We start from the raw sequence: 15,312 nt of genomic DNA on the forward strand, positions 1-15,312 counted from the left end.
AAATAAAATAGAAATCTAAACCTAAGTCTTATCTGTCTAACTTCTCGAGTTGTTTGGACTCCCTCATCCCCTGCTACTCTCTGGTTTGAACACACCATCTGTCCAATCATATTTCCCACCAGCCACTCTCCCAATCCTTCCATGTCCCTTTCTATGTCCCTCTCTCATTCCTCCTTCATGTCACCCAGAGTCTCTCTGCCTCATTCCTCCCCTCACTCCATCTCATTCTTCCCTCGCCTCTCCCTTTCTTTCTATCTCAATCTCTTTCCTCCCTCACCTTTCCATCTCTCTCTTTATTTGTCTCTCCCATTCTCCCGGTCCCTCTCTCTCTCTCTAGCTCACACACACACAATATCCATGTCTCTCTCTCTCTCTCTCTGTGTCCCATTCTCCTGATGCCCTCTGCTCTCTCTCTCTCCCCCTCTCTCTCTCCCATCTTCCCAGTGCCCTCTCTCTCTCTCTCTCTCTCTCTCTGAGTCCCATTCTCCTGATGCCCTCTGCTCTCTCTCTCTCCCCCTCTCTCTCTCCCATCTTCCCAGTGCCCCCTCCTCTCTCTCTCTCTCTCTGTGTCCCATTCTCCTGGTCCCGTTTGCTCTCTCTCTCTCCCTCTCTCTCTCCCATCTTCCCAGTGTCCCCTCCTCTCTCTCTCTCTCTCTGTGTCCCATTCTCCTGATGCCCTCTGCTCTCTCTCTCTCCCCCTCTCTCTCTCCCATCTTCCCAGTGCCCCCTCCTCTCTCTCTCTCTCTCTCTCTCTCTGTGTCCCATTCTCCTGGTCCCGTTTGCTCTCTCTCTCTCCCTCTCTCTCTCCCATCTTCCCAATGCCCCCTCCTCTCTCTGTTTCTCTCTCTCTCTCTCTCTGTCCCATTCTCCTTGTCCCCTTTGCTCTCTCTCTCTCTCTCTCCCTCTCTCTGTCCCATCTTCCCAGTGCCCCCTCCTCTCTCTGTCTCTCTCTCACTCTCCCATCTTCCCAGTGCCCCCTCGTCTCGCTCTCCCACCTTCCCAGTGCCCCCTCCTCTCTCTCTCTGTCTCTCTCTCTCTCCCACCTTCCCAGTGCCCCCTCCTCTCTCTGTCTCTCTCTATTTCTCCCACCTTCCCAGTGCCCCTGCCCCTCTCTCTCTCTCTCCCATCTTCCCAGTGCCCCCTCCTCTCTCTGTCTCTCTCTCACTCTCCCATCTTCCCAGTGCCCCCTCATCTCTCTCTCCCACCTTCCCAGTGCCCCCTCCTCTCTCTCTCTCTCTCCCTCGCTCTCCCACCTTCCCAGTGCCCCCTCCTCTCTCTCTCTCTATCTCTCTCTCTCTCCCACCTTCCCAGTGCCCCCTCCTCTCTCTGTCTCTCTCTCTCTCTCCCACCTTCCCAGTGCCCCCTCCTCTCTCTGTCTCTCTCTCTCCCACCTTCCCAGTGCCCCCTCCTCTCTCTCTCTCTATCTCTCTCTCTCTCCCACCTTCCCAGTGCCCCCTACTCTCTCTGTCTCTCTCTCTCTCCCACCTTCCCAGTGCCCCCTCCTCTCTCTGTCTCTCTCTCTCCCACCTTCCCAGTGCCCCCTCGTCTCTCTCTCTCTCTATCTCTCTCTCTCTCCCACCTTCCCAGTGCCCCCTCCTCTCTCTATCTCTCCCACCTTCCCAGTGCCCCCTCCTCTCTCTCTCTCTCTCTCTGTCTCTCTCTCTCCCACCTTCCCAGTGCCCCCTCCTCTCTCTCTGTCTCTCTCTCTCTCCCACCTTCCCAGTGCCCCCTCCTCTCTCTGTCTCTCTCTCTCTCTCCCACCTTCCCAGTGCCCCCTCCTCTCTCTGACTCTCTCTCTCTCTGTGTTGCTCTCCACAACATCTCCCTCACAGTGTCACCCACCCCCACAACGTACCATCATCCATGAAGCTGGGGATACAGATATTTCCACATTTGCTCTCACAGCAGCTCTGCCAGGCATCACAGTCTTCATCTCCGCTGCAACGATCTCCGAGTTTCAGGTCACACATGGGCTCCAGGCGGTGGGGAGCAGGACAGATATCATCACCTGGACAACACAGAGACAGTATGGATACGGTTGTACGGAAACACACAACTCCCTCGGATCGGCTCGAGTGAGACACGAGAGCTGAACGAGGAACTCCCACTGCTCTTCCATCACGGATAGACCAGCTCCACAGCCCCGGGATTCAGGAAGCCTCATGTATTTAGGCAATTCCAGGTGAATCTCCAAATACCACCCTCCCACATCCCCGTAAACCGCGGACAAACACACACACACACAGACACACAAACTCACACACAGACACACACACACAGACACAGACATATACACACACACAAACACACACACACAGACACATACACACACACACACACAAACACACTCTCACACACAGACACAGACACATACACACACACACAGACAGACACATCCACACACTCACACAGACACATACACACACACACACAGACATACACATCCACACACTCTCACACACACACACAAACTCACACACACACACATAAACACACTCTCACACACACACAGACACACACACACAGACACACACACACAGACACATACACACACACACACACACAGACACACACACACAGACACATACACACACACACACACAATCACACTCTCACACACACACACACAGACACATACACACACACAGACATACACATCCACACACTCACACACACAGACACATACACACAGACACACACACACACACTGTCCCACACAGACACACACACACACATCCACACACTGACCCACACACTATTACACACACACACATGCCCACACACTGACCCTCACAGACACACAAACACACACCCAGACAGACACACCCAGCTCCCTGCCCACACTGCCATGTACTGTCATCACCACACCATCGTCTCTGATCAAACAGAGACACACTGATCACTTACGGCTCATGAGGAAACGAGGTACACATCTCTTTCCACAGGTGGCATTGCAGCATGATGACCAGGCATGGCAGTCAGTGTCATTCTGACACACGTCTCCCAACTTCATCTCACAGAATGGGTCCAAGCGGGTGGAGGCAGGGCACTGGGTCGCTGCAAGGAACATCAGGACATATGGAGAGGGTCACACTCACACAGGGCAGGGACAGCATGGGGTATAGATACAGAGTAAAGGTCTCTCTCCCCCATCCCCCCGATCAAACACTCCCAGGGACAGGGACAGCATGGGGTTAGATACAGAGTAAAGGTCTCTCTACACCATCCCCCCGATCAAACATTCCCAGGGACAGGGATAGCATGGGGTTAGATACAGAGTAAAGGTCTCTCTACACCATCCCCCCGATCAAACACTCCCAGGGACAGGGACAGCATGGGGTTAGATACAGAGTAAAGGTCTCTCTACACCATCCCCCCGATCAAACACTCCCAGAGACAGGGACAGCATGGGGTTAGATACAGAGGAAAGGTCTCTCTACACCATCCCCCCGATCAAACACTCCCAGAGACAGGGACAGCATGGGGTTAGATACAGAGGAAAGGTCTCTCTACACCATCCCCCTGATCAAACACTCCCAGAGACAGGGACAGCATGGGGTTAGATACAGACTAAAGGTCTCTCTACACCATCGCCCCGATCAAACACTCCCAGGGACAGTGACAGCATGGGGTTAGATACAGAGTAAAGGTCTCTCTACACCATCCTCCCGATCAAACACTCCCAGGGACAGGGACAGCATGGGGTTAGATACAGTGTGCAGCTCCCTCCACACTCTCCCACCATCCACCATTCCCAGGGACAGGGACACCATGGGGTTAGATACAGGGTGCAGCTCCCTCCACACTGTCCTACCATCCACCATTCCCAGGGATAGGGACACCATGGCGTTCGATACAGGGTGCAGCTCCCTCCACACTCTCCCACCATTCACCATTCCCAGGGATAGGGACACCATGGGGTTAGATACAGGGTGCAGCTCCCTCCACACTCTCCCACCATCCAACATTCACAGGGACAGGGACACCATGGTGTTAGATACAGGGTGCAGCTCCCTCCACACTGTCCCACCATCCACCATTCCCAGGGACAGGGACACCATGGTGTTAGATACAGGGTGCAGCTCCCTCCACACTGTCCCACCATCCACCATTCCCAGGGATAGGGACACCATGGCGTTAGATACAGGGTGCAGCTCCCTCCACACTGTCCCACCATCCAAAATTCCCAGGGACAGGGACACCATGGCGTTAGATACAGGGTGCAGCTCCCTCCACACTGTCTCACCATCCACCATTCCCAGGGACAGGGACACCATGGCGTTAGATACAGGGTGCAGCTCCCTCCACACTGTCCCACCATCCACCATTCCCAGGGACAGGGACACCATGGGGTTAGATACAGGGTGCAGCTCCCTCCACACTGTCCCACCATCCACCATTCCCAGGGACAGGGACACCATGGGGTTAGATACAGGGTGCAGCTCCCTCCACACTGTCCCACCATGCACCATTCCCAGGGACAGGGACACCATGGGGTTAGATACAGGGTGCAGCTCCCTCCACATTGTCCCACCATCGACCATTCCCAGGGACAGGGACACCATGGCGTTAGATACAGGGTGCAGCTCCCTCCACACTGTCCCACCATCCACCATTCCCAGGGATACGGACACCATGGGGTTAGATACAGGGTGCAGCTCCCTCCACACTGTCCCACCATCCACCATTCCTAGGGACAGGGACACCATGGGGTTAGATACAGGGTGCAGCTCCCTCCACACTGTCCCACCATCCACCATTCCCAGGGACAGGGACACCATGGGGTTAGATACAGGGTGCAGCTCCCTCCACACTGTCCCACCATCCACCATTCCCAGGGACAGGGACACCATGGGGTTAGATACAGGGTGCAGCTCCCTCCACACTCTCCCACCATCCACCATTCCCAGGGACAGGGACACCATTACGTTAGATACAGGGTGCAGCTCCCTCCACACTCTCCCACCATCGACCATTCCCAGGGATAGGGACACCATGGGGTTAGATACAGGGTGCTGCTCCCTCCACACTGTCCCACCATCCACCATTCCCAGGGACAGGGACACCATGGCGTTAGATACAGGGTGCAGCTCCCTCCACACTCTCCCACCATCGACCATTCCCAGGGACAGGGACACCATGGGGTTAGATACAGGGTGCAGCTCCCTCCACACTGTCCCACCATCCACCATTCCCAGGGACAGGGACACCATGGGGTTAGATACAGGGTGCAGCTCCCTCCACACTGTCCCACCATCCACCATTCCCAGGGACAGGGACACCATGGTGTTAGATACAGGGTGCAGCTCCCTCCACACTCTCCCACCATCCACCATTCCCAGGGACAGGGACACCATGGGGTTAGATACAGGGTGCAGCTCCCTCCACACTGTCCCACCATCCACCATTCCCAGGGACAGGGACACCATGGGGTTAGATACAGGGTGCAGCTCCCTCCACACTGTCCCACCATCCACCATTCCCAGGGACAGGGACACCATGGTGTTAGATACAGGGTGCAGCTCCCTCCACACTGTCCCACCATCCACCATTCCCAGGGACAGGGACACCATGGGGTTAGATACAGGGTGCAGCTCCCTCCACACTCTCCCACCATCCACCATTCCCAGGGACAGGGACACCATGGGGTTAGATACAGGGTGCAGCTCCCTCCACACTGTCCCACCATCCACCATTCCCAGGGACAGGGACACCATGGGGTTAGATACAGGGTGCAGCTCCCTCCACACTGTCCCACCATCCACCATTCCCAGGGACAGGGACACCATGGGGTTAGATACAGGGTGCAGCTCCCTCCACACTCTCCCACCATCCACCATTCCCAGGGACAGGGACACCATGGGGTTAGATACAGGGTGCAGCTCCCTCCACACTCTCCCACCATCCACCATTCCCAGGGACAGGGACACCATGGGGTTAGATACAGGGTGCAGCTCCCTCCACACTGTCCCACCATCCACCATTCCCAGGGACAGGGACACCATGGTGTTAGATACAGGGTGCAGCTCCCTCCACACTCTCCCACCAACAAACCCTCCCGGCTCGATACCTGTAGCCAGTGGGATGATACACAGAGCTTAACAGGAGTGGTGCCTTACGTCTGGACAGGAACTTGAAGACACATCTATTCCCACAGGTGGTATTGCAGCAGGTTTGCCAGCCCTCACAGTCGTTGTCCTCATTGCACTGAGTGTGGAAACTCATGGAACAGACGTGGCTCAGTCTGGAAGGTGAGGGACACCTATGTTCGCTCCCTACAGAGACAGAGGCTCCATCTTAGATTCAGAAACTGCTGCTGCTGCTGCTTGAACTATCATTCACTGACTTCGCCCCGAGCTCAAGGGCGGGGTGATAGAGAGAGAGACAGAGAGAGAGAGACAGAGAGAGAGAGGGAGAGAAAGAAATAGAGACAGAATGAGGGGGAGAGAGCAAAAGACAGGCAGGGAGAGAGAGACAGAGAGAGAGAAAGAAATAGAGACAGTGAGAGAGACAGACAGACACAGGGATAGAGAGTCAGAGACAAAGCCGGGTGGAGGGGAGTGGTCACGAGAGAGAGAGAGAGAGAGAGAGAGAGAGAGAGAGAGAAAGAGAGCAAGAGAGAGATAGGAGGTTGGAGACAGAGACAGAGAGAAAGAGAAACAGGAAAAAGGGAGCAGGAGAGACAGACAGAGACAGAAAGAGAGGCGGGGGACAGAGGAAGACAGAGGCAGAGAAAAAGAGAGAAATAGACAAACATAGATATAGAGATGGAAAGAGAGAGGAAAGGAAAGAGAGACAAACAGCCAGACAGAGGAACAGACAGAGAGAAAGAAACAGACAGGGAGAGACAGAAAGAGAGACAGACAGAAAGAGCAAAACACAGTGACAGGGAGAGATAGAGAGAGAGGGAGGGAGGGAGACAGAGGCAGAGAGAGGGAGAAACTGAGGGACAGAGTTGGGGAGATGCAGACAGAGAGAGACACACACACAGAGTAAGAGAGAGAGAGGAGAGAGAGAGAGAGAGAGACAGAGAAAGGGAGAGACAGAGGGACAGAGATGGAGAGAGACAGATGGAGGGAGACAAAGAGAAACTGAACGGGAAAGAAAGGGAGAGTGAGAGATGTGATGGGACGAAAGAAGCTGTGAGAGAGAAAGAAAGAAAGAGACAGACACAAACTGACAAGAGAGACAGAGTTCCAAGAACTGATCATGGCTGCCCAATATCGCAGAGACGTCCATTGACAGAGGGAAAGACAGAGAGCGAGGGAGAGAGCGAGAGACACACATTCACACATACGCAGAAATAGCAACACAAACACAGTGACTTTCTGTGTCTCCCGATCCCTGATGAACATGCTCTGGGGTGGAGGTTGTGGGTGGGGAGGGAGACGGTAGAGTGGTGCTAAGTAAACGGGGTTACTTACCCCTGCTGCGGTAGGGATGGACACAGCGTTGCCCACAGCTGGTGTTGCAGCACATCTGCCATGCGTAGCAGTCATCATCCTCCTCACACACCTCGCCGTATTTCAGGTTACACACAGCAGAGAGGCGAGCAGGAGAAGGACACATTCCAGATGTCCGATCTGTCACACAGAGAGAGTGAGGGAGGGAAGGAGGGACAGGGAAAGGGAGAGAGATAGACACGGCTCAGACACAGAGGAAGGCCTCATCAAGGACATCAGTTCACCACACTCAGCCTGCTGGGAAAAGGATATTCCCAACACTCAACTTGCTGGGAAAAGGTATCCCCACACACAGCATGCTGGGAACAGGATATTCCCTATACCCAGCCTGCTGGGAGCAGGGTGTTCACTACACCCAGCGTGCTGGGAACAGGATATTCCCCACACTCAGCCTGCTGGGAACAGGATATTCCCTATACCCAGCCTGCTGGGAGCAGGGTGTTCCCTACACCCAGCGTGCTGGGAACAGGATATTCCCTACACCCAGCATGCTGGAACAGGATATTCCCTATACCCAGCCTGCTAGGAGCAGGGTGTTCCCTACACCCAGCGTGCTGGGAACAGGATATTCCCTATACCCAGCATGCTGGGAACAGGATATTCCCTATACCCAGCCTGCTGGGAGCAGGGTGTTCCCTACACCCAGCGTGCTGGGAACAGGATATTCCCCACACTCAGCCTGCTGGGAACAGGATATTCCCCATACACAGCCTGCTGGGAACAAGATATTCCCCACATGCAGCTTGCTGGGAGCAGGATGTTCCCCACAGTCAGCCTGCTGGGAGTAAAGTGCTCCCTACAATCAGCCTGCTGGGAGCAGGGTGTTCCCTACACCCAGCGTGCTGGGAACAGGATATTCCCCACACTCAGCCTGCTGGGAACAGGATATTCCCCACACTCAGCCTGCTGGGAACAGGATATTCCAGACAAAAAACCTGCTGGGAACAGGCTGCTCACCAATACTCAGCCTGCTGGAGACAGGGTGTTCCCCACACTCAGGCTGCTGGGAACAGGTTGTTCCACACACTCAGGCTGTTGAGAACAGGGTATTCCACACTCTCAGCCTGCTGGGAGTGGGTTTCCTCCACACTTAGCCTGCTGGGAGCAGGATATTCCCCATACTCAGCATGCTGGGAACAGGATATTCCTGACCATCAGCCTGCTAGGAACAGGGTGTTCCCCACACTCAGCGTGCTGGGACCAGGGTGTTCCCCACACTCAGCCTGCTGGGAGCAGCGTGCTCCCCACACCTAGCCTGCTGGGACCAGGATATCCCCCACACTCAGCCTGCTGCCCGAAAGGTTGATTTCGCTGCTCGTTGGATGCTGCCTGAACTGCTGTGCTCTTCCAGCACCACTCATCCAGTTTTTACCTCAGCCTACTGGGAGCAGAGTGCTCCCCACACTCAGCCTGCTGGGACCAGGGTGTTCCCCACACTCAGCCTGCTAGGACCAGGGTATTCCCCACACTTAGCCTGCTGGGACCAGGGTGTTCCCCACACTCAGCCTGTTGGGAGTGGGTTTTTTCCACACAGAGCCTGCTGGGAGCAGGATATTCCCCACACTCAGCCTGCTGGGAGCAGGATATTCCCCATACTCAGCCTGCTGGGAGCAGGATATTCCTGACCATCAGCCTGCTAGGAACAGGGTATTCCCCACAATCAGCCTGCTGGGAGCAGAGTGCTCCCCACACTCAGCCTGCTGGGACCAGGGTGTTCCCCACACTCAGCCTGCTGGGACCAGTGTATTCCCCACACTCAGCCTGCTGGGACCAGAGTGCTCCCCACACACAGCCTGCTGGGACCAGGGTGTTCCCCATACTCAGCCTGCTAGGGAACAAAGTGCTCCCCACACTCAGCCTGCTGGGACCAGGATATCCCCCACACTCAGCCTGCTGGGACCAGGGTGTTCCCCACACTCAGCCTGCTGGGACCAGGGTGTTCCGCACACTCAGCCTGATAGGGAACAAAGTGCTCCCCACACTCAGCCTGCTGAGACCAGGGTATTCCCCACACTCAGCCTGCTGGGACAAGGGTGTTCCACACACTCAGCCTGCTGGGACCAGGATATTCCCCACACTCAGCCTGCTGGGACCAGGGTGTTCCCCACACTCAGCCTGATGGGAGCAGAGTGCACTCCACAATCAGCCTGCTGGGACCAGGGTGCTCCACACACTCAGCCTGTTGGGACCAGGGTGCTCCACACACTCACCCTGCTGGGACCAGGGTGCTCCACACACTCAGCCTGCTGGGACCAGGGTGTTCCCCACACCTAGCCTGCTGGGACTAGGATATCCCCCACACTCAGCCTGCTGGGAGCAGAGTGCTCTCCACAATCAGCCTGCTGGGACTAGGATATCCCCCACACTCAGCCTGCTGGGACCAGGATATTCCCCACACTTAGCCTGCTGGGACCAGGGTATTCCCCACATTCAGACAGCTGGGAGCAGAGTGCTCCCCACACTCAGCCTGCTGGGACCAGGATAATCCCCACACTCAGCCTGCTGGGACCAGAATATTCCCCACACTCAGCCTGCTGGGAGCAGCGTGCTCTCCACAATCAGCCTGCTGGGACCAGGATATTCCCCACACTCACCCTGCTGGGAGCAGAGTGCTCCCCACACTCATCCTGCTGGGACTAGGGTGTTCCCCATACTCAGCCTGCTGGGAGCAGAGTGCTCCCCACACTCATCCTGCTGGGACCAGGGTGTTCCCCATACACAGCCTGCTGGCGGCAGTGTGATTACATGACCCTCTGCTGGGATTTAGCTGGATCTTGGAGGGACTAACCAACCATATGCAGTTACCTGAGACTGACAAACTCCTGCTCTGCCCCATGAAGGGATTGACACAGCGTCTACCGCACGGTGTCTCACAACATGACGTCCACTTGCCACAATCGTCATCATCTTCACACGAGACGCTGTGATTCATCCTGCAGACACGTTCCAGGCAGGACGGCTTAGGACATTCTCCAGATTTCCCAGAGTCTGCAAGTGTAACAGTTCCACTTATAGGAGAGATCAGGAGAGGTGTGGGTGTGTGAGAGACAGAGACAGAGAGATTGAGAGGGTGGTGGAGAGAGGGACAGGGGGAGAATGAGAGGGAGATCAAGAACTGAGAGGAACAGGGAGGGAAATGTGACAAAGACAGAGAGAGACAGAGGAACGTGCAAGAGGCAGACTGAACAAGAGGAGACACAGAGAGAGGGCGAGAGAGAGACAGGAGAGATAGCAACACAGAGAGCAAGTGACAGAGGGAGAGACGTGACCAAGAAAGAGAGGGAGTCGAAAGCGACAAAGACAGAAAGAGAGACACAGATGAACATGCAAGAGACAGACAGAACGAGAGGTGAAAGAAGGACAGGGAGAGAGACAGAGAGGAGAGATAGCAACACAGATGGACTGATGGAGAGACACGATGGAGAAAGAGTGGAATGTGACAATGACAGACATAGAGAGAGAGAGAGAGACACACAGACAGAGAGAGGGAGAGAGACAGAGAGAGAGGGAAAGACAGAGAGACACAGAGAGACAGACAGACAAAAAGGGAGAGAGAGAAACAGACAGACGTGCAAAAGATGGAGATGAAATGACGTCACACAGAGAGAGAGAGAGAGAGAGAGGTGTGCTGCAGGAATGCACAAAGAGAGGCAAAGGGAAATACACCACAGACACAAAGTGAGATATAAAGAAGCAAAGGTCACAGTTCTGCCTCATACAGACAGGTTAAGCAGCCATTCCTTTTGGACCAGGAACTACCTCCATAAGACTTTCTGTAGAACGACAGGACACAACGTTTCTGACACCCAGCATCACAGCACCTTTGAGATCCAGCACAATCTTGGTCCGACTCACACACCTTCCCAAAAGTGGAGTTACACACACGGGCAAGATGGTCTGGGCGAGGGCACAGCCCGTCATCTTCCATTGGGAGAAAAGAGAGAGACAGAACCGCACAGGGTTAGATACAGAGTAAAGAACCCTCTGCACTGTCCCCATTAAACACTCCCAGGACAGGGACAGCATGGGGTTAGACACAGAGTAAAGAACCCTCTGCACTGTCCCCATTAAACATTCCCAGGGACCGGGACAGCAGGGGGTTAGACACAGAGTAAAGAACCCTCTACATTGTCCCCATTAAACACTCCCAGGACAGGGACACCACGGGGTTAGACACAGAGTAAAGAACCCTCTACATTGTCCCCATTAAACACTCCCAGGGACCGGGACAGCACGGGGTTAGATACAGAGTAAAGAACCCTCTACATTGTCCCCATTAAACACTCCCAGGGACCGGGACAGCACGGGGTCAGATACAGAGTAAAGAACCCTCTACATTGTCCCCATTAAACACTCCCAGGACAGGGACACCACGGGGTTAGACACAGAGTAAAGAACCCTGCACATTGTCCCCATTAAACACTCCCAGGACAGGGACAGCACGGGGTTAGACACAGAGTAAAGAACCCTCTACACTGTCCCCATTAAACACTCCCAGGACAGGGACACCACGGGGTTAGACACAGAGTAAAGAACCCTCTACATTGTCCCCATTAAACACTCCCAGGAAAGGGACATTACGGGATTAGACACAGAGTAAAGAACCCTCTACATTGTCCCCATTAAACACTCCCAGGACAGGGACACCACGGGGTTAGACACAGAGTAAAGAACCCTCTACATTGTCCCCATTAAACATTCCCAGGACAGGGACAGCACGGGATTAGACACAGAGTAAAGAACCCTCGACATTGTCCCCATTAAACACTCCCAGGGACAGGGACAGCACGGGGTTAGACACAGAGTAAAGAATCCTCTACATTGTCCCCATTAAACACTCCCAGGACAGGGACGGCACGGGTTAGACACAGAGAAAAGAACCCTCTACATTGTCCCCATTAAACACTCGCAGGGACAGGGACAGCACGGGGTTAGACACAGAGTGAAGAACCCTCTACATTGTCCCCATTAAACACTCCCAGGACAGGGACACCACGGGGTTAGACACAGAGTAAAGAAGCCTCTACATTGTCCCCATTAAACACTCCCAGGACACGGACACCATGGGGTTAGACACAGAGTAAAGAACCCTCTACATTGTCCCCATTAAACACTCCCAGGACAGGGACACCATGGGGTTAGACACAGAGTAAAGAACCCTCTACATTGTCCCCATTAAACACTCCCAGGACAGGGACACCACGGGGTTAGACACAGAGTAAAGAACCCTCTACACTGTCCCCATTAAACACTCCCAGGACAGGGACACCATGGGGTTAGACACAGAGTAAAGAACCCTCTACATTGTCCCCATTAAACACTCCCAGGACAGGGACACCACGGGGTTAGACACAGAGTAAAGAACCCTCTACATTGTCCCCATTAAACACTCCCAGGACACGGACACCATGGGGTTAGACACAGAGTAAAGAACCCTCTACATTGTCCCCATTAAACACTCCCAGGACAGGGACACCACGGGGTTAGATACAGAGTAAAGAACCCTCTACACTGTCCCCATTAAACAGTCCCAGGACAGGGACAGCACGGGGTTAGACACAGAGTAAAGAACCCTCTACATTGTCCCCATTAAACACTCCCAGGACAGGGACACCACGGGGTTAGATACAGAGTAAAGAACCCTCTACACTGTCCCCATTAAACAGTCCCAGGACAGGGACACCACGGGGTTAGACACAGAGTAAAGAACCCTCGACATTGTCCCCATTAAACACTCCCAGGACAGGGACACCATGGGGTTAGACACAGAGTAAAGAACCCTCTACATTGTCCCCATTAAACACTCCCAGGACAGGGACACCACGGGGTTAGACACAGAGTAAAGAACCCTCTACATTGTCCCCATTAAACACTCCCAGGACAGGGACACCACGGGGTTAGACACAGAGTAAAGAACCCTCTACATTGTCCCCATTAAACAGTCCCAGGGACAGGGACACCATGGGGTTAGACACAGAGTAAAGAACCCTCTACATTGTCCCCATTAAACACTCCCAGGACAGGGACACCACGGGGTTAGACACAGAGTAAAGAACCCTCTACATTGTCCCCATTAAACAGTCCCAGGACACGGACACCACGGGGTTAGACACAGAGTAAAGAACCCTCTACATTGTCCCCATTAAACACTCCCAGGGACCGGGACAGCACGGGGTTAGATACAGAGTAAAGAACCCTCTACACTGTCCCCATTAAACACTCCCAGGACAGGGACACCATGGGGTTAGATACAGAGTAAAGAACCCTCTACATTGTCCCCATTAAACACTCCCAGGACAGGGACACCACGGGGTTAGACACAGAGTAAAGAACCCTCTACATTGTCCCCATTAAACACTCCCAGGAAAGGGACACCACGGGGTTAGGTACAAAGGACAGTTTCCTCCACACTGTCCCACATCGAAGAACCGCAGTTCACGGACAGCATGGGGTCAGATACAGAGTAAAGTTCACTTTGCACTCTCCGCGCTAAACACTCCCAGGACAGGGACACCATGGGGTTAGACACAGAGTAAAGAACCTTCTACATTGTCCCCATTAAACACTCCCAGGACAGGAACACCATGGGGTTAGACACAAAGTAAAGAACCCTCTACATTGTCCCCATTAAACACTCCCAGGACAGGGACACCACGGGGTTAGACACAGAGTAAAGAACCCTCTTCATTGTCCCCATTAAACACTCCCAGGAAAGGGACACCACGGGGTTAGACACAGAGTAAAGAACCCTCTTCATTGTCCCCATTAAACACTCCCAGGAAAGGAACAGTACGGGGTTAGACACAGAGTAAAGAACCCTTTACATTGTCCCCATTAAACACTCCCAGGATAGGGACAGCATGGGGTTAGACACAGAGTAACGCTGCCTCTAACTCACCCCCATCAGACTCCCCAAGGACAGGGACAGCACATGGTGAGATACACATTGAAACATTGCTCTGTCCTGTCCCACACCACATCCATTCAGGAACACCAGATGAACAGTGAGTGAAGCTCAGACAAGAAGAACTCACCATTTCTGAAATGCCTGAGGACACATCTGTACCCACACGGGGTCATGCAGCACGTGCCCCATCTGCCACAGTCGCTCTCATTTCTACATTCCCTGCCCAGAGTTGTGTTACACACATAGCTCAGTTGACTTGGGCTTGAGCACTCTCCGGGTCTCTCACCTGGAAACACAACATTCCGATATAAGACTCGACTTACACACGAGAGGGGAGACCGACAGGGATTCCACATCAGGGATATATTTGCTGTTTTCAGGAGTGCAACGGTCCGGGAAAAAGAATTGGAACAATGTACAGACTGGGGTCGACCACAGTCTAATCCCTGCAGTTTCGGGACTCTCTCACTCTGCTCCCTGTAGTCTTGGGACTCTCTCACTCTGCTCCCTGCAGTCTCGGGACTCTCTCACTCTGCCCCCGGCAGTCTCGGGACTCTCTCAGTCTGCTCCCCGCAGTCTCGGGACTCTCTCAGTCTGCTCCCTGCAGTCTCGGGACTCTCTCACTCTGCTCCCTGCAGTCTCGAGACTCTCTCACTCTGCTCCCTGCAGTCTCGGGACTCTCTCACTCTGCTCCCTGCAGTCTCGGGACTCTCTCACTCTGCTCCCTGCAGTCTCGGGACTCTCTCACTCTGCTCCCTGCAGTCTCGGGACTCTCTCACTCTGCTCCCCGCAGTCTCGGGACTCTCTCACTCTGCTCCCCACAGTCTCGGGACTCTCTCACTCTGCTCCCCACAGTCTCGGGACTCTCTCACTCTGGTCCCTGCAGTCTCGGGACTCTCTCACTCTGTTCCCTGCAGTCTCGGGACTCTCTCAGTCTGCTCC

At 54.3% G+C, this 15,312-nt stretch overlaps 1 protein-coding gene across 1 annotated transcript in view; it reads right to left on the reverse strand.

Annotated features, from left to right (window-relative positions):
- Positions 1-15,312, reverse strand: part of LOC140472017 (uncharacterized) — a 153,146-nt gene that overhangs the window by 7,514 nt on the left and 130,320 nt on the right. Inside the window, exons 56-62 of the mRNA XM_072567457.1 lie at positions 14,498-14,656; positions 11,223-11,384; positions 10,269-10,451; positions 7,425-7,583; positions 6,120-6,275; positions 2,908-3,057; positions 1,856-2,008 (exon numbers count right to left, since the gene is read on the reverse strand). Coding sequence (XP_072423558.1) covers positions 1,856-2,008; positions 2,908-3,057; positions 6,120-6,275; positions 7,425-7,583; positions 10,269-10,451; positions 11,223-11,384; positions 14,498-14,656 — 1,122 coding nt within the window. The remainder of the gene's footprint in view (positions 1-1,855; positions 2,009-2,907; positions 3,058-6,119; positions 6,276-7,424; positions 7,584-10,268; positions 10,452-11,222; positions 11,385-14,497; positions 14,657-15,312) is intronic.

This window comes from Chiloscyllium punctatum, unplaced genomic scaffold (genome assembly GCF_047496795.1).
Source record: "Chiloscyllium punctatum isolate Juve2018m unplaced genomic scaffold, sChiPun1.3 scaffold_218, whole genome shotgun sequence".
Lineage (NCBI taxonomy): Eukaryota > Metazoa > Chordata > Chondrichthyes > Orectolobiformes > Hemiscylliidae > Chiloscyllium > Chiloscyllium punctatum.